The following is a 23,911-nucleotide window of genomic DNA, read 5'->3' on the forward strand; positions in this document are numbered from 1 at the left end:
TTTTTTCATCAGGACATCTTATGAATGAGTAATAAATGCGGCTTCGTCTGCAGTGTTCAGATCCTGAAAAAGAATTTTAAAAATGTACATTTCGATATAACTATTGATCTCTGATTACAACATAATTCAAATCAATTTAATAACCATCATTATGCTGGTATCTTCATGCCATAGATTTCCACATTGGACAGAAATTAAAAAGATAGGAATGTTATCCAATGTTTTTACCATCACTGAAAGTGCAAATGATGTAATTATGTAATCAGCTATTGCTAAGCATAAGCATATTTTTGTTAAAGGCTGAAAAAATACTCATCAAATTTGATTATATACATCAATATGAAATTTAGTAGAGAAAATCATCGCAAACTATGTTGTTACTGTTTGTGTACAAGAGTTTCAGAAAAGAGGGTCCCTCCAATGAATATATGGCAAGTACACTGCTAGGTTTTGTCAAGCAGTTTATTAATTAACACATAATGCACTTGAAATTGACTTGAGTTTTGCTGTGACTCGCTTATTTTTGTTGGAAATTGGAAATAAATTTAAAGCATGTTCATTGTTTTACATTGAAGTATTTTAAATTATTCTAAGACTGCTTCCATAATGGACTTACTATTGCAAATTTTGCAAGATTGCTCAATTTAGTTTGCTTCCTTGCTGTTTTACAGTGTCATTCAGGATAAATTTTGCGGCATTATAAACATTTGTGTGGAAGCATTGCATGATGTCTTGTCAGAGGATCCAGACACGGGAACTTATAAAGAGTAAGTAAGCAGTTCTGTCTATCACCATAAATGAACTTGTAACATGTTAAATTACTTATACTATTGGAAAAGTTGGCAATAGTATTTGAACAAAACAAGGCAGATTTTTATAGCAGGCAGTTGATCTAAAATATCAGGCAACAAAATATCCAAGCAACATGTTATCAGTAGTGTTGCATAAGTTTCTGTACATCGAACAATTTGTCACTGTCTTATTAGCATTGAACATTAATTGATAGGCTCAGAACTGAGTAAGTCTGTGTTCTATAAAAGGCAGGTACTCCGGAACAAATTCGTCTGTCAATTCATTTTGATCCCATTTGTCCAATAGAACCATTGCACATCAAGTTTTATTTAATATCAGTTGAAACAGCACATCTCTAAATAACTATAGCTCAATTGCAACTAATCCTACCTAACTACAAGTCAATTGTATGATTCTTGCATCGACTAAGCACCTAACATTCTACATTGAAGTAGAGCAAAAGAAAATTAACTCTAACTATATTTTAGGGAACATATTTGGAGATATAAGTGGGTTAATTTTGATAATACTTCTATTGAATATACCAAGAAACATTATTCCCTTTAAAACACTATCTGTGTAATCTGTTTTCTTCAGTTCTATTGTTTCTAATGAACATGTACATGTAAAAGAAAATGAGGTTTGAATCAGCAGTACATGGTTTAGTAACTGTTACTGCTATAACCAACACTGAAGAATATATGTTAGAAGTTTTCATTTCGCAGTGTACAATTTATAATAGAAGAATAACACCTTGTGGGATCATTAATTAATAAACCTGGAAGAGCTAATTGGCCAATCTAATGGCCCATCAACTTCTTTTTGGCTGGCCTCATTAAATGTAATACCACCTCTTGTTTGATAAATTTGAATTTTAAATCACATTCTTGACCACAAAATATTTTTCAAACATCTAGATAAATCATTTAAAGACCTGCTTAACAAGGCATATTGTGGAAAATTGTTTGAATTCTGGCAAAAGTTCTCTATAATTACACTTGCTTAACCTTTGGCTTTGCTTGGTAGTCACATATTTTTGCTTTCACCAACCCTCCAGTAATTGCATCAATAATTACTCTCTGTCACTAAGCACCAAGAAAACAATTTATTTGGTGACATTATCAGAAGCATGATTTCATGAATATTTTTGTCCACATCTTATTCCTAGCTCTGGATGTGTTTACCGGATAGCAGAATTCTCCTGAATATAGGGTTGCATTTGACCTTCAGAAACAGAAATAGTTCAAACTCAAATAATATTCTGAAGTTGACCTCCAAATCATGATTTAATGGTTGAAATGTCCTGTATCAAGGAAGCCATAAATACATCCATGGTGAATGGCTCACTTGACAAAAGCAGACGGTATTTGGCAAGAGCTAGCATACAAATCCTTGGTTGCTGAAAACACTGAGATGTTATCTGACAGCACGAAAATAATCCCTGATTGGAAATATGAACTGTGTGTGAAGTATTTCTATCACTAACTTTCATTTATAAAAATTTTGTTTTTTATAAATCTGATTCAGGATCTGGCCTTTCCTGGCCAGGCTGGTATTTATTGTTCATTCTTTGTTGTGAAAATGTATACGTGAGTTGCCTTCCTTAATCGTTACAATCTATGCTCTAAAAGTACTTCCATTGTTCTGTTAGGAAATGATTTCCAATGGTGTTATACAACGAAGTAGGTTGGCAGGCCAGTCTGTATCAGAGCTGGTTTACTGGGTTGGACTGGGTGGAGAAAACAGTTTTCCTTTACTTAAAACAACAGGAATTCTGCAGATGCTGGAAATTCAAGCAACACACATCAAAGTTGCTGGTGAACGCAGCAGGCCAGGCAGCATCTGTAGGAAGAGGTGCAGTCGACGTTTCAGGCCGGGTCTCGGCCTGAAACGTCGACTGCACCTCTTCCTACAGATGCTGCCTGGCCTGCTGCGTTCACCAGCAACTTTGATGTGTGTTGCTTTCCTTTACTAAAGGATGTTAGTAAACTATTTTGTTTTTTTTTTTGGCAGTCTGGCAATTTTCTTGTGGCTTTCACTGATGTCATCTTTTAGATTTGGAAAAAATATTCAAATTCTCACATCAGCATAACTGTGAAGACCAGCTAGGATGGATCCCAGGGCAATGGTGTTCTCCACTGATGTGGGAGATCGGGGGCATGTCCTGTGCCCTTGATGGCTACAGCTGTGAGAAGAGCATTTGGCTGCAGCTCTTTACAGACTAGGATTTGGAGTAGGCTAACTTTCGGATCATTCGGGAGAATGAGGAGGTGATAGATAAAAGATACAGGGAGGTAGTGACACCTAAGTTGCAATGAGCAAGTAGTTGAGTGGCTGTCAGGAAAGGAAAAGGGAACAGGCAGACCGTGCAGGGTACCCTTGTGGCCTTTCCCCTCAATAACAGGTATATTATCTTAGATAATATAGACAAGGGAGATGACCTACCAGTGGAATGCATGACAGCTGGATCTTTGGCACGGAGTCTGACGCTGTGTCTCAGAAGGAAAGGAAAGAGAATGGTGGTGATAGGAGATTCAGTAGTTAGGTGAGCAGACAGGAGATTCTGTGGACATGAAGGAGACCAGAATAGTATTTTGCCTCCTAGGTGCCAGCATGTCTTGGATTGAGTCTAAAATGTTCTTGAACAGGAAGGTCAGCAGCCAGTGGTCATGATACATATTGGTACCAATGAGATAGGTAGGAAAACGAATGAGGTCCTGAAGAGCAAATATAGGGAGCTAGGCAAGAAGTTAAAAAGCAAGCCCACAAAGGTGGTAATCTCTAGACTGCTGCCTGTGTCACACACCAGTGGGGTGAAGAATAAGTTGGTATGGCAGATCAATGTGTGGCTGCAGAATTGCGGCAGGGGCTAGGATTTCAGATTCATTGGTCATTGTGAATTGAATTGACTTTATTTCTTACATCCTTCACATACATGAGGAGTAAAAATCTTTATGTTACGTCTCCATCTAAATGTGCCATGTGCAATCATAGTGACTTATAATAAATAGGACAGCCAGTGTAATATAGAGTACATTCAAATCAGCGTGAGTTCATCAGTCTGATGGCCTGGTGGAAATAGCTGTCCTGGAGCCTGTTGGTCCTGGGTTTCATGCTGCAGTACTGCTTCCTGGATGGTAGCAGCTGCAACAGTTTGTAGTTGGAGTGACTCGGGTCCCCAGCAATCCTTCAGGCCCTTTTTACACACCTGTCTTTGTTAATGTCCTGGATAATGGGAAGTTCATATCTACAGATACGCTGGGCTGTCCGCACCACTCTCTGCAGAGTCCTATGATTGAGGGAGGTACAGCTCCCATACCAGACAGTGATGCAGCCAGTAAGGATGCTCTCAGTTGTGCCCCTGTAGAAAGTTCTTAGGATTTGGCGGCCCATACCATACTTCTTCAACCACCTGAGGTGAAAGAGGCGCTGTTGTGCCTTTTTTACCACATAGCTGGTGTGTACAGACCACGTGAGGTCCTCAGTGATGTGGATGCCAAGGAACTTAAAGCTGTTTACCCTCTCAACCCCAGATCCATTGATGTCAATAAGGGTTAGCCCATCTCCATTCCTCCTGTAGTCCACAACCAGCTCCTTTGTTTTTGCGACATTGAGGGAGAGGTTGTTTTCTTGACATCACTGTGTCAGAGAGATGACTTCTTCCCTGTAGGCCACCTCGTTATTGTTTGAGATACGGCCAATCAATGTAGTGTCATCAGCAAATTTAATTAGCAGATTGTAGCTGTGGATGGCGATACAGTCATGGGTATACAGGGAGCAAAGGAGGAGCTCCTGTATTGAGAGTCAGAGGGTTGGAGGTGAGGGAGCCCACTCTTGCAACCTGCTGGTGATCTGACAGTAAGTCCGGGATCCAGCTGCACAAGGCAGGGTCAAGGCCGAGATCTCTGAGCTTCTTGTGGAGCCTGGATGGAACTATAGCGTTGAAAGCTGAACTGTAGTCCAAGAACAACATTCTTACATAAACATCCTTCTTCTCCAGATATGTAAGGATGTCATGTTGAGCAGTGGCTATTGCATCATCTGTCAATCAGTTGTGACGGTAGGTGAATTATAGGGGGTCCAGTTTGGGTGGTAGCAAACTGCAGATATAATCCTCGACCAGCCTCTCAAAGCATTTGCTTAATATTGAGGTGAGTGCAACAGGACCCCGGTCGTTCAGGCATGTTACCTTGGTTTTTTTTGGTACAGGGATAATGGTGGGTAATTTGAAGCAGGAGGGCACTCTACACTAGGAGAGGCAGAGATTAAAAATGTCTGTAAACATACCTGCCAGTTGTGCTGCGCACATCCTGAGTACTCACCCTGGGATGCCGTCTGGTCCCGCAGCCTTGCAACGGTCCACTCGTTGGAAACCTTTTCATACCTGAGCCTCAGAGATGACCAGATTGCAGGTTGTAGCGGTGGCTTTCCTTGGAGGCTCAGAGCTAGTGACATCGAACCGAGTGTAAAAGTGATTGAGATCATCTGGGAGAGAGGCCACAGTGTTGGCGGCACCAGTACATTTGGCTTTGAAGTCTGTGATGGTATGCAGCCCTCGCCACAAGTCACGTGTGCTACGCGTTGTGAATCTTGACTCAATCTTCTCCCTATGTTGTTGTTTCACAGCCTTGATAGCTTTGCGCAGATCGTAGCTGCTTTTCTTGAGCTCTAGTTGATGGCCAGCGATGTAAGCTTGATGTTGCGCTGTAAGTGCTGCTTGCGCGGAACTATTGATCCAGGGTTTCTGATTCGGGAAAACCCTGACCGACTTCTGGGGGACAACATAAGGATGCACTTCTGGATGAAGCAAGTGACTCCACCAGTGAACTTGGAGACATCCTTATCATGAAAGACATTCCAGTCGACGCCTTCTGGGGAAGGTATGACTTGTATAAAAGTGATAGGCTACACCTGAACTCAAGTGTGATGAGTATCTTCACATACTGTATATGTGGAATAAAGGGAATTACAGAGGCATGAGAGAGGAACTTACCCAGGTGGATCGGAGGTGGGTACTGGTAAGGATGGCAGCAGAGCAAAGATGGCTGAACTTTCTGGGAATGGTTCACATAGCGCAGGATAGATATGTCCCACAGAAGAAGTAATTCTCAAATGGCAGAGATAGGGCACCGTGGCAAACATGGGAAGTTAAGGACTTCATAAAAGCCAAGGAAAGGGCATATAAGGTAGCAAAAGTGAGTGGGAAGTTGGATGATTGGGAAGCTTTTAAAATCTTAACAAAAGGCAACAAAAAATGCCAAAAGAAGGGAAACGATGAAATATGAGGGCAAACTAGTCAATAATATAAAGCAGGATACTAAAAGTTTTTTCAGTTACATAAGGAGTAAAAGGGATGTGAGAGTTGATATTGGACCACTGGAAAAAGATGCTGGTGAGGTAGTAATGGGGGGCAAAGAAGTAACAGATGAACTTAATGGGTACTTTGCATCTGTCTTCACTGTGAAAGACACTAGAAGTGTGCCAGAGGTCCGTGAGTGCCAGCGAGCAGGAGTATGTGCCATTGCTATTACAAAGAAAATGTGTGACGCAAACTCAAAGATCTTAAGGAGGATAAGTCACCTGAACCAGGTGGATACATCCCAGGGTCCTGAGAGAGATTGCTGAAGAGATAACAGATGCATCGGTCATAATCTTTCAAGAATCACTTGAGTCTGGCATGGCCCCAGAATAATGAAGGATTGATATAGATAATGGGGGTGATGGCTTTGTGGCAAAGTTTGCGGATGATACAAAGATAGGTGGAGGGGTAGGTAGTGCTGAGGAGGCAATGCAATCGCAGCATGACTTAGACAAGTTTGAACAGTGGGCAAAACAAGTGGCAGAGGGAATACACTGCTGGGAAATACATGATACAGGTATCCCCCGCTTTTCGAAAGTTTGCTTTACGCCACTTCGCTTTTACGAAAGACCTACATTAGTACCTGTTTTCGCTAACCGAAAAAAATCCGAAGAGGATTCTCGCTTTTACAAAAAAGGCGAAAAGCAAAAATAGCGTTCAGCGTTTGTTTTGCAGTGAGCCGTTATAGAGGCAGTGCGCACTCCGAGCAGCGAGAGTGGCGAAAAGCAAAAATAGCTTTCAGCGCTTGTTTTGCAGTGAGCCGTTATAGAGGCAGCGCTCACACCCCGAGCAGTGGGAGTAGTGAAAAGCAAAAATAGCGTTCAGCGTTTGTTTTGCAGCAAGCCGCCATAGCCTTGAACTGCGTGAGATTTTCGCTACAATTGACAGTGCTGCAATGATTGCAGAAAAGTATGAATTTAATTTTGAAAGGGCTCGTAGGTTTAGGGCAGGTTTGCAGGATGTTTTGAGTGCTTACAAAGAACTGTATGATAGAAAAATGCATGAACCTTCCAGTGTGCTCACTGTCTTCCCGATTCTGGTAAGTGAAGCTACATTGTATATGTATTATTATAGGCTGTGTATTTATCATATCATTCCTGCTTTTACTATATGTTAGTGTTATTTTAGGTTTTATGTGTTATTTGGTATGATTTGGTAGGTTATTTTTTGGGTCTGGGAACGCTCAAAAATTTTTCCCATATAAATTAATGGTAATTGCTTCTTCGCTTTACACCATTTCAGCGTACCAAAAGGTTTCATAAGAATGCTCTACTTTTGGACAGCGGGGGAAACCTGTAATGCGTTTTGGTAAAAGGAACAATAGTGTGACTATTATCTAAATGGGCAGAAGGTTAACTTACAGGTTAAGTGTGTGGTAAAGAAGGCAACAGCAATGTTTGCATTTATTTCAAAGGGAATAGAATATAAAAGTAAGGAGATAATGTTGAGCCTTTATAAGTTACTAGTCAGGCTGCACTTGGAGTGTTGTCAACAGTTTTGGGCCCCATATCTCAGAAAGGATGTGTTGTCATTGGAGAGAATCCAGAGGAGGTTCATGAGGATGATTCGGGGATTGAAGGATTAACATATGAGGAGCATTTGTCAGGTTTGGGCCTGTACTCACTGGAATTTAGAAGAATTAGATTATTTTAGATTATGAGGACACTCAGTCCTCGTTTACTGTCATTTAGAAATGAATGCATTAAAAAATGATACAATATTCCTCCAGAATGATATTACAAGAAACACAAGACAAACCAAGACTAAAACTAACAAAACCACATAATTATAACATTTAGTTACAATTGTGCAAAGCAATACCGTAATTTGATAAAGAGCAGACCATGGTCACGGTAAAAAAAAAGTCTCAAAATTCCAATAGCCTTATCATCTCACGCAGATGGTAGAAGGGAGAAACTCTCCCTGCCATGAACCTCCAAGTGCCGCAAACTTGCCCATGCAGCACCATTGGAAGCACCTGACTGCAGCGGACTCTGAGTCCGTCCAAAAACTTCGAGCCTCCGACCAGCCCTCCAAAACCGTGCACTGAGCACCATCCTCTGCCAAGCACTTCGACCCCACCCTGGCCGCCGAGCAACAAGCAAAGCTGAGGACTCGGGGCCTTCCCCTCCGGAGATTCTGGATCATACAGTAGCAACAGCAGCGAAGCAGGCATTTCAGAAGTTTCACCAGATGTTCCTCCATGGTCTCACGTCTGTCTCCATCAAATCAGGATTGTGCACAGCACCCTACTTGACAAATAACAGACATTGCCACCAGAGTGGCCGCTGCAAGCTGCGTCACACCGCCATCTTTTCCTCCCCCCGAATGTGTGGGGATTTCATTGAAACCTACTGAATGTTGAAAGGAATCGATAGGGTGGATGTGGAGAGGGTGCTTCCCCTGGTGGAGGTATCCCGAACTAGAGGGCACAGTCTCAAAATTGAGGAGCGACCTTTTAGAAAAGTGGTAAGGAAGAATTTTTTTAGCCAGAGATCAGTGAATCTGTGGAATGCTCTGCCACTGACTGCGGTGGAGGCCGAGTCCATGGGTATATTTAAGGCGGAAGTTGATGGTTTTCTGATCGGTCAGGGCAAGAAGGCAGGTGTATGGGGTTGAGTGGCATCCAAGATCAGTCATGATGGAATGGCGGAGTAGACTCAATAGAAACATAGAAAACCTACAGCACAATACAGGCCCTTTGGCCCACAAAGCTGTGCTGAACTTGATAGGCTGAATGGTCTAATTCTGCCCCCATGTCTTATGGACTTACCAGTCTAAGAGTTGCACAGTAAATGGTAAGCCACTGAGATGTGTGATAGAACAAAGGAATCTGAGAATACAGATCTGTAATTCCATGAAAGTGGCACATTTGGTACATTGGTCTTCATAATGCGGACATTGAGTAAAGGAGCTGTGATGTTACAATAAAGTTCTATAAGATAATGATGAACTCAAACTTAGATTATTGTATATAATTTGGTCACCTACCTACAGTGAAGATATTCGTAGGTTTGAAAGCGTGTAGAGAAATTTTACACATATGTTGCTGGGACTTGTGGACCTGAGTTACAAGAATAAGTTAGAGTTTTGGACTTTATTCACTACAGCACAGGAGAATGAAAGAAGGGGTATATCAAGTTTGAGAGCTATAAATAGGGTGAATGTATGCAGGCTTTTTCCCCTCATGTTACATGAGTCTAGGACCAGAGGTGCCAGGTTAGGGTGAAAAGTGAAATATTTAAGGGAATCTGAGCGGGAACTATTTTGCTCTAAGAGTGGTGTGAGTGTTGAATGAGCGACCAGTGGAAGGGTAGATGCAGGTTCGATTGTAACATTGAAGTGAAGTTTAGATAGGTACAGTACATGGATGAGGGAGTTATAGAGGGCTATACTAGTGCAAGTAGATGTGACTTAGCAGAAAAGCAAGTTGGTGTGGACTAAATGGGCCGAAGGGCTTGTTCCTATGCTGTGGTCCTCTGTGACTCTATAGCTTGTCCCCAGGGTATTTCACCTCATCCTATCAGAGATACTCCCTTTTTTTTATGTAACTATTTCTCACCTTCTCCACAATTCAAAACTAAATGGTTTTCTCTCCTAGTTATAGAGTTTGGATCTGAAACATTAATTAGGTATCTTTTTCTACAGATGCTTCCTGACCTCCTGAGTATTCCCACTGTTTTCAGTTCTTGCAAATTGTCATCATTTGCAACATTTTGATTACTGCTGTTGTTGGTGTAGTAAGTCTTTGCATATAAACCCAATAGCTTATCTTTCATTCAATTCTTGGCCAGGATTTTCCAATATTTTGCTGACAGTTATTCATAGGATTTTTGCGAAGATTCCAACCTTAATGGGTGAGCTCTGCTGTCTGTACGTGGCCTATCAGCGGCGTCAACAGAGCTTTACCAAGAGGGATTTCTCGCAGGTCGGTGGTGGTTATTTAAAAAGGGAGTTTCAAGAGCGCTTGTCCTTTGTACGTGGCCTATCAGTGGCTATAACTGGAGCACCAATCGTGAGTTAGCAGGGAAGGTTCAGGCATAAAAGGGAGACACTACCTACTGGTGTGGTCATTGACGGAGTGATCTGAGGCAGAGTGGTAGGACTTTGGCTCATTCGGGCTTCGGCAATAACAGGTCGAGGCGAGGTAAGTTACCTGTGAGGAATAGAAATGGGAAGTATGTCCGTGAGGCTGGTTTTCTGTACTGGGTGTCATATGTGGGATGTCTGGGAGATTCCCAGACTCCCGGATGGCCACATCTGGGCCAGGTACACCGAACTGCCACTCCTTAGCGACTGGGTTAGGGAACTGAGATGCAGCTCGATGACCTTTGTGTGGTCAGGGAAAGTGAGGAGGTGATAGAAAGGAGCTATAGGCAAGTAGTCACACCGGGGCCTTGGGAGACAGATAAGTGGGTAACAGTCAGGAGAGGGAAGGGCAAGAGTCAGATACGAGAGAGTACCCCTGTGGCTGTACCCCTTAACAATAAGTACTCCTGTTTGAGTACTGTTGGGGAGGACGGCCTACCTGGGGGAAGCAACAGTGGCTGCACCTCTGGCATAGAGTCTGGCCCTGTGGCTCAGAAGGGTAGGGAAAGGAAGAAAGCAGCAGTAATAGGGGACTCTATAGTTAGGGGGTCAGACAGGCAATTCTGTGGATGCAGGAAAGAAATGTGGATGGTAGTTTGCCTCCCAGGTGCCAGGGTCCAGGATGTTTCTGATCACGTCCACGATATCCTGAAATGGGAAGGTGAACAGCCAGAGGTCATGGTACGTATTGGTACCAACGACATACAGTGGTATGCAAAAGTTTGGGCACCCCTGGTCAAAATTTCTGTTACTGTGAATAGCTAAGCGAGTAAACGATGAACTGATTTTCAAAAGGCATGAAGCTAAAGATGACACGTTTCTTTAATATTTTAAGCAAGAAAACTTCTTTATTTACATCTTTTACAGTTTCAGAATAACAAAAAAGGAAAAGGGCCCGAAGCAAAAGTTTGGGCACCCTGCATCTCACCCTTTGGCAAGTATCACAGCTTGTGAACACTTTTTCTAGCCAGCTAAGAGTCTTTCAATTCTTGTTTGGGGGATTTTTGCCCATTCTTCCTTGCAAAAGGCTTCTAGTTCTGTGAGATTCTTGGGCCGTCTTGCATGTATTGCTCTTTTGAAGTCTATCCACAGATTCTAGATGATGTTTAAGTCAGGCGACTGTCAGGCCCATGGCAAAACCTTCAGCTTGCGCCTCTTGAGGTAGTCGATTGTGGATTTTGATGTGTGTTTAGGTTCATTATCCTGTTGTAGAAGCCATCCTCTTTTCATCTTCGGATTTTTTACAGACAGTGTGATGTTTGCTTCCAGAATTTGCTGGTATTTAATTGAATTCATTCTTCCCTCTACCAGTAAATGTTCCCCGTGCCACTGGCTGCAACACAAGCCCAAAGCATGATCAATCCACCCCATGCTTAACAGTTGGAGAGGTGTTCTTTTCATGAAATTCTGTACCCTTTTTTCTCCAAACGTACCTTTGCTCATTGCTGCCAAAAAGTTCTGTTTTAATTTCATCAGTCCACAGGACGTGTTTCCAAAATGCATTAGGCTTGTTTAGATGTTCCTTTGAACCTTTTGAATAGCTCCCCCACCATGAACCGTGGTAGAAAAGACCAGAAGTAAAACACCGCAACCCAGAAATACTATCATAATTAGTATTACTTATTTTTATAATGCTCACATTACAACACCTTTAATTCTGTGTTTCATTATTTAATTTTATCTCAACACGAAAAATAAATGAATAAAAATTGACTGTTGCACTCAGTGTGATTATTGGGGCTGAATACTTTCTGCTAGTTCCCTGAAATTTGGCTCATAACTACAGACAGCCAGTTTGAGACGGTCTGTGAGGTGTCTGTCAGTAAGTAGGGTTGCCAACTGCCCTGTATTAGCTGGGACATCCCGTATATTGGGCTAAATTGGTTTGTCCCATACGGGATCGCCCTTGTCCTGTATTTCCTCCACTAAGGTAGAGCGTTCCGATGAAACCGTTCATAAGCTGAAATGGCGTAAAGCAAAGAAGCAACTGCTATTAATTTATATGGGAAAAATTTTTTAGCATTCCCAGACCCAAAAAATAACCTACCAAATCATATCAAATAACACATAAAACCTAAAATAACACTAACGTATAGTAAAACCAGGAATGATATGATAAATACACAGCCTATATAAAGTAGAAATAATGTATGTACAGTGTAGTTTCACTTAACAGAATCGGGAAGATTAAGCCAAAACTGATCTGTAGAAAAAAATCGGCACGTACATGCATGCGCACACAGGTGCCCGCGCAAGGCTTCATGGTCACGGTAGTCTTTCTCGGAGTAAACACAAGTGTCCTGTATTTGACTGCTACCTTTGTCCCTTATTTGGGTGTGAGAAAGTTGGCAACCCTATCAGTAAGACAGCTCCTGTACTTAGATTTCATAATTTTCATCTGTTGCAGCACAGCGCCCTCGCAAACCTCCTGACAGACTGAATATTTGAATGGACAGTTTCCTTTGTTAGACTGAATGTTGAATCTGCCACGTTTTTTAGGTGTTTTGTATTGGTAAACTGTTACTGAGACACGAGTATAAATTTCAGAGGTACGCAAGATAATGACACCACTGTTTTTTGTTTCCCAGTTCTTTTACATTTGGGGAATGTTGGAATTTAAAGGGGGAGAAGTGTTGTAATGTGAGCATTATAAAGATAGGTTAATACCAATTAGGATAATGGTAATATAGCAATACTCCCGCTATGGAAAGCTGTTTGTAAACAGAGGTTGCTTCCAGGGTTGCGGGATTTTACTTCCGGTCTTTTCTCTGCATGTGTGTATAAGCCCCCTCCACTGTATTGGTTTTGCCGTCCCAGATAAAATTGTTCCTTTGGACATGAAGTTGTCGAGTGGTCCTTTTTCAAAGTAGAAGTTACTACAAAAGGTATGAAGTATTGTAATATTCTTAAAGAAGGACAGCTATGGCCTGTTTGATATGCTAGTTACAGTGTTTTCTTGGTTGAATTAATCTGAAAGTTTGACAAAAGCATTTTATGTAATTCAAATACAATTACCCCAAATAAAAGGCCTCAAGTTGGAAGTACAATCTGAGTTGATTTATCTCCAAACGATTTAGTGTGTAGATCTTGCCTTTCACTAAGGCCAAGTTAGGCGATCTTGAACTTAAAAAGGTTGGCGACCACTACTCTACACCTTCCGATCCTTTCTGCCTACTAATCAATCTTTCTGATACACTGTGTATTCTTGGACATTCAGCTCCCAATGGCAGCCATCCTTTAGCCAAGTTTCAGAGTTGGCCACAAAGTCATACTTGCCTATCTGTAGCTGAATTTCAAGATCGTCCATTTTATTTCTTATCGTGCGTGCATTCAAATATAACATTTTCAGTCCAGTATTTATTACTTTCTGTTTTAACTACACCACGCCTCTATTGCCCTGTAACTCATCCCACTGGCTGTGATTTTACCTCATCTCCTGCCTGTCCTTTCTGTCATCTCTGTAGCGCACTATCTTTGATTTATTTCTGTTTTCCCCTTCCTCAGCCCTATCACTCTGCTTCCCAGCCCCCTGCCAAATTAGCTTAAACCCTCCTGAACAGCTCTATTAAACCTGCCTTCTAGGATACTTTACCCCTTTGGGTTCAGGTGTAATCCGTCCTTTTTCTGCAGGTCGTACCTCCCCCAGAAGAGGCCCTAATGATCCAGGAACCCGAAGCCCAGCCCCCTACACCTGTCTCTCAGCCACACATTAATATGCCTGATCATGCTATTCTTGCGCTCGTTAGCACATGACACCAGCATCAATTCTGAGATTACTACCCTGGAGGTCCTACTTTTCAGCCTCCTACCCAATTCCCTGAATTGAATTCTCTCTTCAGGACCTCCTCCCTCTTTCAACCTATGTCATTGGTACTGTTATGAACCAGCAGCAATAGAGCTGAATTTGAGTTGGGTTTTTATAAAATAAACAACGACTTTTATTAACCTCTACTCAAAAAAAATGGAACAGTAAACAAACGATTAAATTAAACGGATGTTAACAGTGTTATGCGTCTATAGTTATCAAACTGTCGAACTTAAAGACAATTCTTAACAGATCTTATTTAGGCAAAGTCTTAAGGTGGTAATTTAATAAGTCCAAATGATTCCTGAATTATTCGAGAGGAGAGACTTCCCAAACCAGCTTTGGAACAATCCCCGAAGTAAAGACATCTCTGCTGACGCAGCTCCCAGCGGAAATGCCTTGTCCAAAGTTATGACGCAGAATACGACTTCTCAAAGTAACTGACCTTTCATCAAAGTGATCATCACACAATACCCAAACCGTGTCAGGGTTAACAAAACGTGCGTGCCATGTACAGATGGTTCCAAATGTCAGTCACACCCGTAATGCGCCCAATGCCGCTGGTTAACCCCAATCCTTTTGGGGTTCATTCGGAGCTGGGGATTCTTCACTCTCACTCTTTCTTCTTCTCTGATGGCGTAACTACCAACGGTGGACTCCCAATAAAACGAACTACGCAACTACTGCAGTTTCCCCTTATATACCAGTTGGAACATGCCATCATGTGACATCACATCACCCCACTATCACAAGACAATTACGTCATTCCAATGGCACGAGACCATTACATCATTCCAATAGCATAAGACAATTATATCATATTCACGAGATACTCACGGGACAGGTAACAGTACCAACATGTACCAAGACTTCTGGCTTTTCACCTTGTCTCTTCAGAATACTCTGCACCTGATCCGAGACATCTCACACCCTGGCACCTGGGAGGCAACACACCATGCGAGTATCTCTATCAGGCTGACAGCACCTCCTGTCTGTACCCCTCTCTGTGAAATCCCCTGTGACTACTGCATTTCTCATCTTCCTCTTTCCCATCCACATCACGGAACCAACCAGGCTCAGTGCCAGAGACCTGATCACCGTGGTCGTCCTCTTTCAGGTCACTCCCCTCAACAGCATCCAAACGAGATAGTGATTACTGAGGGGGATGGCCATGGGGGTGCTTTCTACTCTCTGAGCTCTTCCCATCTCTTCTCTGACAATCACCCACTTATCTATTTCTGGCATGGTTCCGGAGGACAGGGAAATGCAAATCTCACTCCACTGTTCAAGAAAGAAGAGAGGCAGAAGAAAGGAAATTATAGGCCATTTAGTCTGACCTCAGTGCTTGGGAAGATGTTGGAGTTGATTGTTAAGGATGTGGTTTTAGGGTACTTGAAGGCACGTAATAAAATAGTCCGAAGCCAGCCCCAATGGTGTACCTGGTAAGGCTATGAAAGGCTGTGTCAGCCAACTAGTGGGGGTGTTCAAAGCCATTTTCGATCTCTCATTGCTACAGTCAGATGTTTTCACTTGCTTCAAAAGGGCAACAATTATACCAATGCCCAAGAAGAGCAGGGTGAGCTGCCGTAACGACTGTCATCCAGTAGCACTCACATCTGCGGTGATGAAGCTGGTTATGGTTAGAATCAATTCCTTCCTCAGCACAGACATGGACTCTCTGCAATTTGCCTATCACCACAATAGGTCTAAGGTCAATGCGATCTCATTGGCTCTCTATGCAGCCTTGAATCATCCGGAGAGTACAAATACCAACGTCAAGATGCCTTTTATTGACTGCAGCTCAACATTTAACATGATCATCCCTACAGTTTTGATAGAAAAACTCCAGAACTTAGGCCTGTGTTCCTCCTTCTGCAACTGGATCCTCAGAAGACCACAATCTGTACGGATTGGAAATAACGTCTCCACCTTGCTGACAACACACCTCAGGGATGTGTGCTTCGCCCACTTCAGTACTCTCTCCACACCCATGACTGTGTGGCTAGGTACAGCTCAAATTCTATCTATAAGATTGCTGGCAATGCAACCATTGTTGGCAGATGAGAGGGTGTGCAGGAGCTTGATAGTCAAGTGGTGTTCACTTCAACAACCTTGCACTTGACATCAGTAAGAGCAAAGAACTGATTGTGGACTTCAGAAAGGTTAAGTTAGAGAAACACACGTCAGTCCTCAGAGGGACCAGAAGTGGAAAGAATAAGCAATTTCAAGTTCCTGGTTTCAGTACCTGGACATAACATATTGATGCAGCTATAAAGAAGACTCAACCGTGGCTATATTTCATTAGGAGTTTGAGGAGTTTTGGTATGTCTCTAAAAACACTCAGTAATTTCTACTGTTGTACTGTGGACAGCATTCTATCTGGCTGCATCACTGTCTGATATGGAGGGGTGAGGGGAGGCTACCGCACAGGATTGAAGTAAGCTGCAGAGAGTTGAAAATTAGTCAGCTCCATCATGGGCGGTCTCCATCATTCAGGACATACCCTGTTCTGATTGCTACCATCAAGAAGGAAGTACAGAAACCTGAGGGCACACAACTCACACTTAGTGATTCACCAACAGCTTCTTCCCATTATCATCCGATTTCTGAATGGACATTGAACCCATGAACACTACCTCACTACTTTATTATTTCTATTTTTTTTTGCACACTACTTATTTAATTTAACTATTTGTAGCTTACAGCCATTGTTTTTGCTATTATTACGTATTGCATTGTACTGCTGCCGCAAAGTTAACACATTTCACAACGTATATTGGTGGTGATATCAAACTTATTTCTGATTCTGAAATACCAAGCAGGATAGACAAAGAAGAATTGGTAGATATTGTGCACTTGGATTTTCAGAATGCGTTTGACAAGGTGCCGCACCTGAGGCTACTAAACAAGATAAGAGCCCATAGTATTATAGGAAAGATACTAGCATGGATAGCGCATTGGCTGATTGGCAGGAGGTAGAGTGGGAATAAAGGGAGTCTTTTCTGATTGGAACCACTTTTTATTTTACATTGTATGTCAATGACTTGGGTGACGAAATAGCCATGTTTGCAGATGATATGAAGATAGGTGGAGGGGAAGGTAGTATTGAGGGTGCAGAAAGACTTGGACAGATTAGAAGAATGGGCTAAGAAGTGGCAGATGGAGTATAGTGTTGGGAAGTGTATGGTCCTGAACTTTGATAGAAGAAGTAAAAAGGTAAACTATTTTCTAAATGGAGAGAAAATTCAAAAATCTGAGGAGCTAACAGACTAGATTTGTGTGTCCTCCTGCAGGATTTCCTAACCTAAAGGTTAATTTATAGGTTGAGTCGGTAGTGAGGAAGACAAATGCATTGTTAACATTCATTTCGAGAGGGCTAGAATGTAAAAGTAAGAATGTAATATTGAGGCTTCATAAGGCGCCTAGAGTATTGTGTGTGGTTTTGAGCCACTTATCTAAGAAAGGATGTGCTGACATTGGAGGAAGTTCAGAGGAGGTTCATGAGAATGATTTAAGGAATAAAAGGGTTATATGAAGATTGGCTCTGGACCTGTACTCAGTAGAATTCAGAACAATGATAAGGGTTCTCATTGAAACCTATTGAATGTCGAAAGACCTTGATAGAGTACAAGTGGGGAGAATAGTGATGGAGTGAGGGTACCGCCTCAGAATAGAGAGCCAGCCATTTAGAACGGAGATGAGGAGGAATTTTTTTAGTTGGGCGGTGGTGAATCTGTGAAAGTTATTGCCACAGGTGGCTGTGCAGGCCAAGTCACTGGGTATATTTAAGGCAGAGGTTGATAGGTTCTGATTAGTCAGAGCATGAAGGGTTACAGGGCTAGAGGGCAAGAGATTGAGGCTAATGGGGAAATGGATCAACCATGATGAAATGGTTGAGCAGGCTTAATTCTGCTTCTATATCTTATGGTGTTATGGTCACATGGGAGTAATTCCATTAGTCTCATTACTCCTCTTCTTATTTCTTATTTCCTTGAACACAGCAACTTATTCTGTCATTCCCCCATACTCATCACTTTTTTTCCTGACTCCTTTTGCTATTAACCAATGCTGAAGGGTAAACTGCAGTTGCCATTATCTACCAGCATGACTTTGGGACGTGGGAGGAAACTGGAGTTTAGAAAAGCCATACAGAGAATGTTGAGACTCCACACAGAGACTGCATGCAAGATCATGTCTAGGTCTCAGGAATTGTGAGACAGCAGCGGTAGTGTCCTCTCCTAATTTCATACTTAATCCTGCCCTTATTGTACTGAAATTAAGTCAGAAAGGTGAGAAAGTATTCAGCCCCAACCCTTTGTTCACATAAATGAACGTTACAATCTGAGAATTTTTATTTGTGAATCTCATTCTCAGTTTTTTCACAGTAGAGCCCAAAAATAGGGAAAATTATAAAATATGAAAAAATAAAAATTTGAAAACTGTAATGTCAGCACATTTTATACCCCCCCCCCTTTGTTCAATACTTAGTTTTAACCATCTCTCATAGCTACTACTGTCAGTCACCTTTTTGAATGAGTCTGTATTAGCTTCGCACAATGGAGTAAGGTTTTCCCATTCCTCATTGCAAAATTACTCAAGCTCTGCCAGGTTAGTTGGGGCGCGGCAGTGGACAGCAATCATGAGGTCTTGTCAGAGATGTTCGATTAGGTAACATACATTAACTGCTTAGTGTTGAGGCCAGAATGTTCCACTTTAGTCTCATCTGATCACACCTTCTTCCACATCTTTATAGAATCTTCTAAGTGATGCTTTGTAATGTCTCTGCAGGCAAGCATATACTTTTTTTTTGAGTGAAATGAGTGGCGTCAATCTAATATTGCGCATCACCCAGGTAACAACATCCGGACTGTAAAGTATGGTGAAGCATCATGCTAAGAGGATGCTTTTCAGCAGCAGAGACTGGAAATCTGGTTAGGATTGATGGCGGGGTGGGGTGGGGGGGATAAATGATACTAAATACAGAGAGATCATGGATAAAAACATTCCAGCCTCTTCCAGAAAGCTTAAATTGGGAAGAAAGTTTACCTTTCAGCAGGACAATGACCTAAAGCACAGTGCCAGAGCAACCATGGAGTGGCTTCAAATGAAGAAAATAGATTGGATCAGCCATGATGAAATGGCGGAGCAGACTTGATGGGCCAAATAGCTTAATTCTGCTCTTATATCTTATAGTCTTGTGTCCTTGAGTGGTCCAGTCAGAGTCCTGACCTTCCCATTCGGACATCTCTGGCAAGACCTCAGATCAGCATCAGAATCAGGTTTATTATCACCGGCATGTGACGTGAAATTTGTTAACTTAGCAGCAGCACTTCAATGCAATACATAATGTAGCAGAGAGAAAAAAAATAAAATAAAAATAATAATAATAATAATAAATAAACAAGCAAATCAATTATGTATATTGAATAGATTTTTAAAAATGTGCAAAATACTGCATAATAAAAAAAGAGTGAGGTAGTGTCCAAAGATTCAATGTCCATTTAAGAATCAGATAGCAGAGGGGAAGAAGCTGTCCCCTCTCCACAACTCCAAATAACCTCAGAATCAGAATCAGGTTTATTATCACCAGCATGTGACGTGAAATTTGTTAACTTAACAGCAGCAGTTCAATGCAATTCATAATATAGAAGAGGGAAAAGAATAATAAATAAATAAGTAAATCTCATATAGTATACGTATATTGAATAAATTAAAAAAACATGCAAAAAAACAGAAATGCTATATATTACAAAAAAGTGAGGTAGTGTCCAATGGTTCAATGTCCATTTAGGAATCGGATGGCAGAGGGGAAGAAGCTGTTCCTGAATCGCTGAGTGTGTGCCTTCAGGCTCCAGTACCTCCTACCTGATGGTAACAGTGAGAAAGGGGCATGCCCTGGGTGCTGGAAGTCCTTAATAATGGATGTTGCCTTTCTGAGGCACCGGTTCTTGAAGATGTCCTGGCTATTTTGTAGGCTAGTACCCAAGTTAGAGCTGACTATACTTACAACCCTCTGCAGCTTCTTTCGGTCCTGTGCAGTAGCCCACCCCCATACCAGACAGTGATGCAGCCTGTCAGAATACCCTCCATGGTACATCTATAGAAGTTTTTGAGTGTATTTGTTGACATACCCCAAATCTCTTCAAACTCCTAATGAAGTATAGTAACTGTCTTGCCTTCTTTATAACTGCATTGATATTTTGGGACACATGATCTTGACACTCAGGAACTTGAAACTGCTCACTCTCTTCACTTCTGATCCCTCTATGAGGATTGGCATGTGTTCCTTTGTGTTACCCTTCCTGAAGGCCATAATCAGCTCTTTCGTCTTACTGACATTGAGTGCCAGGTTGTTGCTGTGGCACCACTCCACTAGTTGGCATATCTCACTCCTATACGCCCTCTTGTCACCACCTGAGATTCTACCAACAATGGTTGTATCATCAGCAAATTTATAGATAATATTTGAGCTATGCCTAGCCTCACAGTAATGGGTATATAGAGAGTAGAGCAATGGGCCAAGCACACACCCCTGAGGTACACCAGTGTTGATCATCAGTGAGGAAGAGATTTTATCACCAATCCGCACAGATTGTGGTCTTCAGGCCCAGTTTCTACAACTTCTTAATCAGGATTGTGGGAACAATGGTGTGAAATGCTGAGCTATAGTTGACGAACAGCATCCTGACATAGGTGTTTGTGTTGCCCAGGTCTCTAAAGCCGTGTGGAGAACCATTGAGATTACATCTGTCATTGACCTATTGTGGTGATAGGCAAACTGCAACAGATCTAGGTCCTTGCTGAGGCAGGAGTTCAGTCTAGTCATGACCAACCTCTCAAAGCATTTCATCACTGTAGATATGAGTGCTACCAGGTCATTAAGGCAGCTCACATTATTATTCTTAGGCTCTGGTATGATTGTTGCCTTTTTGAAGCAAGTGGGAACTTCCGCCCATAGCAGTGAGAGGTTGAAATTGTCCTTGAATACTTCCGCCAGTTGGTTGGCACAGGTTTTCAGAGCCTTACCAGATACTCCATTGGGACCTTCTGTCTTGCGAGGGTTCACTCTATTTAAAGACAACCTAAAATTGGCCTCTGAGACAGAGATCAAAGGGTCATTAGGTGCAGCAGGGATCTTCACAGCTGTAATTGTATTCTCCCTTTCAAAGTGGGCATAGAAGGCATTGAGTTCATCTGGTAGTGAAGCATTGCTACCATTCATGCTATTGGGTTTTGCTTTGTAGGAAATAATTTCTTGCAAGCCCTGCCAGAGTTATCGTGCATACGATGTCGCCTCCAACCTCATTTGAAATTGTCTCTTCGCCCTTGAAATAGCCCTCTGCAAATCATACCTGGTTTTCTTGTACAGGCCTGGGTCGCCAGACTTGAATACCACAGATCTAGCCTTCAGCAGACAACATCCCTCCTGGTTCACCCATGGCTTTTGGTTTGGGAATGTACAGTAAGTCTTTGTAGGCACACACTCATCCACACAGGTTTTAATGGTCAGTAACAACTGCAGCATATTTCGAGGCTGAATCCCTGAATACAGTGCAGTCCATTGATTCAAAGCAGTCTTGTAGGCACTCTTGTACTTTCCTTATCCATACCTTCTTGGTCCTCACTACTGGTGCTGCAGTCTTCAGTCTCTGTCTATACTCAGGGAGTAGAAGTACAGCCAGGTGATCAGACTTCCGGAAGTGAGGGCGTGAAATAGAATGGTAGGTATTCTTGATGGTGGTGTAGCAATGGTCCAGTGTGTTGTTTCCTCTAGTACTACAAGTGATCTGTTGGTGGTAATTGCTTAGTGATTTTTTCAGATTGGCCTAGTTAATGTCTCCCAAAACACTGGTGAAGACGTTAGGATGCGTGGTTTCGTGCATGTTGAGCCCATTGCTCAGATCATCTAAAGGTTGATTGACATTGGCCTTATAGTGCTACCAAAATGACCCCGGAGATCTCCCATGGTAGGTAAAAAGGACGGCACTTAACTGCTAGATATTCCAAGTCTGGTGAGCAGAATTGGGACAGCACTGATATATTTGTGCACCAAGAAGAGTTGATCATGAGGCATACTCCTCCACCTCTGCTTTTGAGAGACGCTATAGCTCTATCGTGACGGTATATAGTAAACTCATCGATCTGAATCGCTGCAACCGGTACGGGAGGGATTAACCAGGATTTTGTGAAACAAAGGGCACATGCGGTCCTAATGTCCCTCTGATTCAGCACCCTAGCTCTGAGATCACTGATTTTATTCATCAGAGACTGCGCGTTTGCCAGCAAAATAGTCGGTATTAGGCATTTAAAACCCCATTTTCTTAAACGCACTTGTTAGCCTGATCTTCAGCCACTCGTCCTCTGTGGGCGCTTCCATCCACAATTAGAGTTGTTTCCAGAGGAACACTCACAATGCACTGGAGGAACTCAGCAGGTCAGTCAGCATCAGTTGAAAAGATTAGTCGACATTTCGGGCCGAAACCCTTCGTCAGGACTGAAGAAAGAACTTTGGGGAGGGTTTGAAGAATGCTGGTAGTTGAAAAAAACAGTAATTTGAAAGACAAAGGGGTGGGGGAGGGGAAGCAGGGAGATGATTGGCAGGAGAACAATGCACAGTAGTAGAAGGAGGCGGAACTATGAGGGAGGTGGATCTCCCGGTAGCCACCCACTTCAACTCTGCTTCCCATTCCCATTCAGATATGTCCATACATGGCCTCCTCTACTGCCATGATGAGACTAAACTCAGGTTGGAGGAGCAACACCTCATATATCGTCTAGGTAGTCTCCAGCCCCTTGGTATGAGCATAGAATTCTCGAACTTCTGGTAATTCCCTCCCCCTCCCTCCCTTTATCCCTATTTCACATCACCTGCCTCATAGTTCCGCCTCCTTCTACTACTGCGCATTGTTCTCCTGCCAGTCACCTCCCTGCTTCCCCTCCCCCACCCCTTTGTCTTCCAAATTACTGTTTTTTCAACTACCAGCATTCTTCAAACCCTCCCCAAAGTTCTTCCTTCAGTCCTGACGAAGGGTTTCAGCCCGAAACGTCAACTAACCTTTTCAACTGATGCTGACTGACCTGCTGAGTTCCTCCAGCGCATTGTGAGTGTTCCTTTGACAACAGCATCTGCAGATATTTTGTGTTTAGAGTTGTTTAGAGTTAGATATGGCCCTTGTGGCTACGGGGGTCAGGGGGTATGGAGGGAAGGCTGGGGCGGGGTTCTGAGTTGGATGATCAGCCATGATCATAATAAATGGCGGTGCAGGCTTGAAGGGCCGAATGGCCTACTCCTGCACCTATTTTCTATGTTTCTATGTTTCCATCAGTTTTAAGCAGCGATAGTTCATTTAAACGCATTAAGACATCTTTGTTGACTGTACTGACCTTGGAAGCAGTTGCACCTTTTAGCTGTAGCAGGCTGAAATGAGAATATTTAGTCATATCCATTGAGAGCAGACTGCTGCTACTCGAGTTGCCCCTTCGCACCCCGGAAGCAATTTTGCAGGGAGAATGGGCAAATCTTGCTCCATCACATTGTGCAAAACTAATGGAGGCTTATCGAAAAGGTCCACTGGCTTTAATAACCATGAGAGTTGGTTCAACGAAGTACTGAGCAAAGATTCATGTTTTTTTTTGAATTTTTATTTTTTCATGTTTTACAGTTTACCTTGTTTTGCGGAATCTACTGCAGGGAGGAAAAGGAACATGCAACTCACAATTAAAAATTCCCAGTTAAATTGATCAAAATCTCTGGTTATAATACTTCTGTATGTGAACAAAGGGTTGGGGGCTGAATATATTTTCAAGGTACTGTATGCTAAACTATGAGGATAGGAACAATTTTGAGGGATTGGTGAAATTTAATG

The 23,911-nt window shown here is 42.3% G+C and overlaps 1 protein-coding gene across 5 annotated transcripts in view; it reads left to right on the forward strand.

The window, feature by feature from the left end:
- Positions 1-23,911, forward strand: part of ipo11 (importin 11) — a 427,187-nt gene that overhangs the window by 283,593 nt on the left and 119,683 nt on the right. For 4 of the 5 annotated variants that reach the window (XM_072252587.1, XM_072252591.1, XM_072252589.1 and 1 more), the window contains exon 29: positions 672-767. The exons of the other annotated variant lie outside the window; for it this stretch is intronic. In XM_072252587.1, the coding sequence (XP_072108688.1) occupies positions 672-767 (96 nt within the window). The remainder of the gene's footprint in view (positions 1-671; positions 768-23,911) is intronic. 5 annotated transcript variants of the gene reach the window in all.

Source organism: Mobula birostris, chromosome 3 (genome assembly GCF_030028105.1).
Source record: "Mobula birostris isolate sMobBir1 chromosome 3, sMobBir1.hap1, whole genome shotgun sequence".
NCBI classification, from domain to species: domain Eukaryota; kingdom Metazoa; phylum Chordata; class Chondrichthyes; order Myliobatiformes; family Myliobatidae; genus Mobula; species Mobula birostris.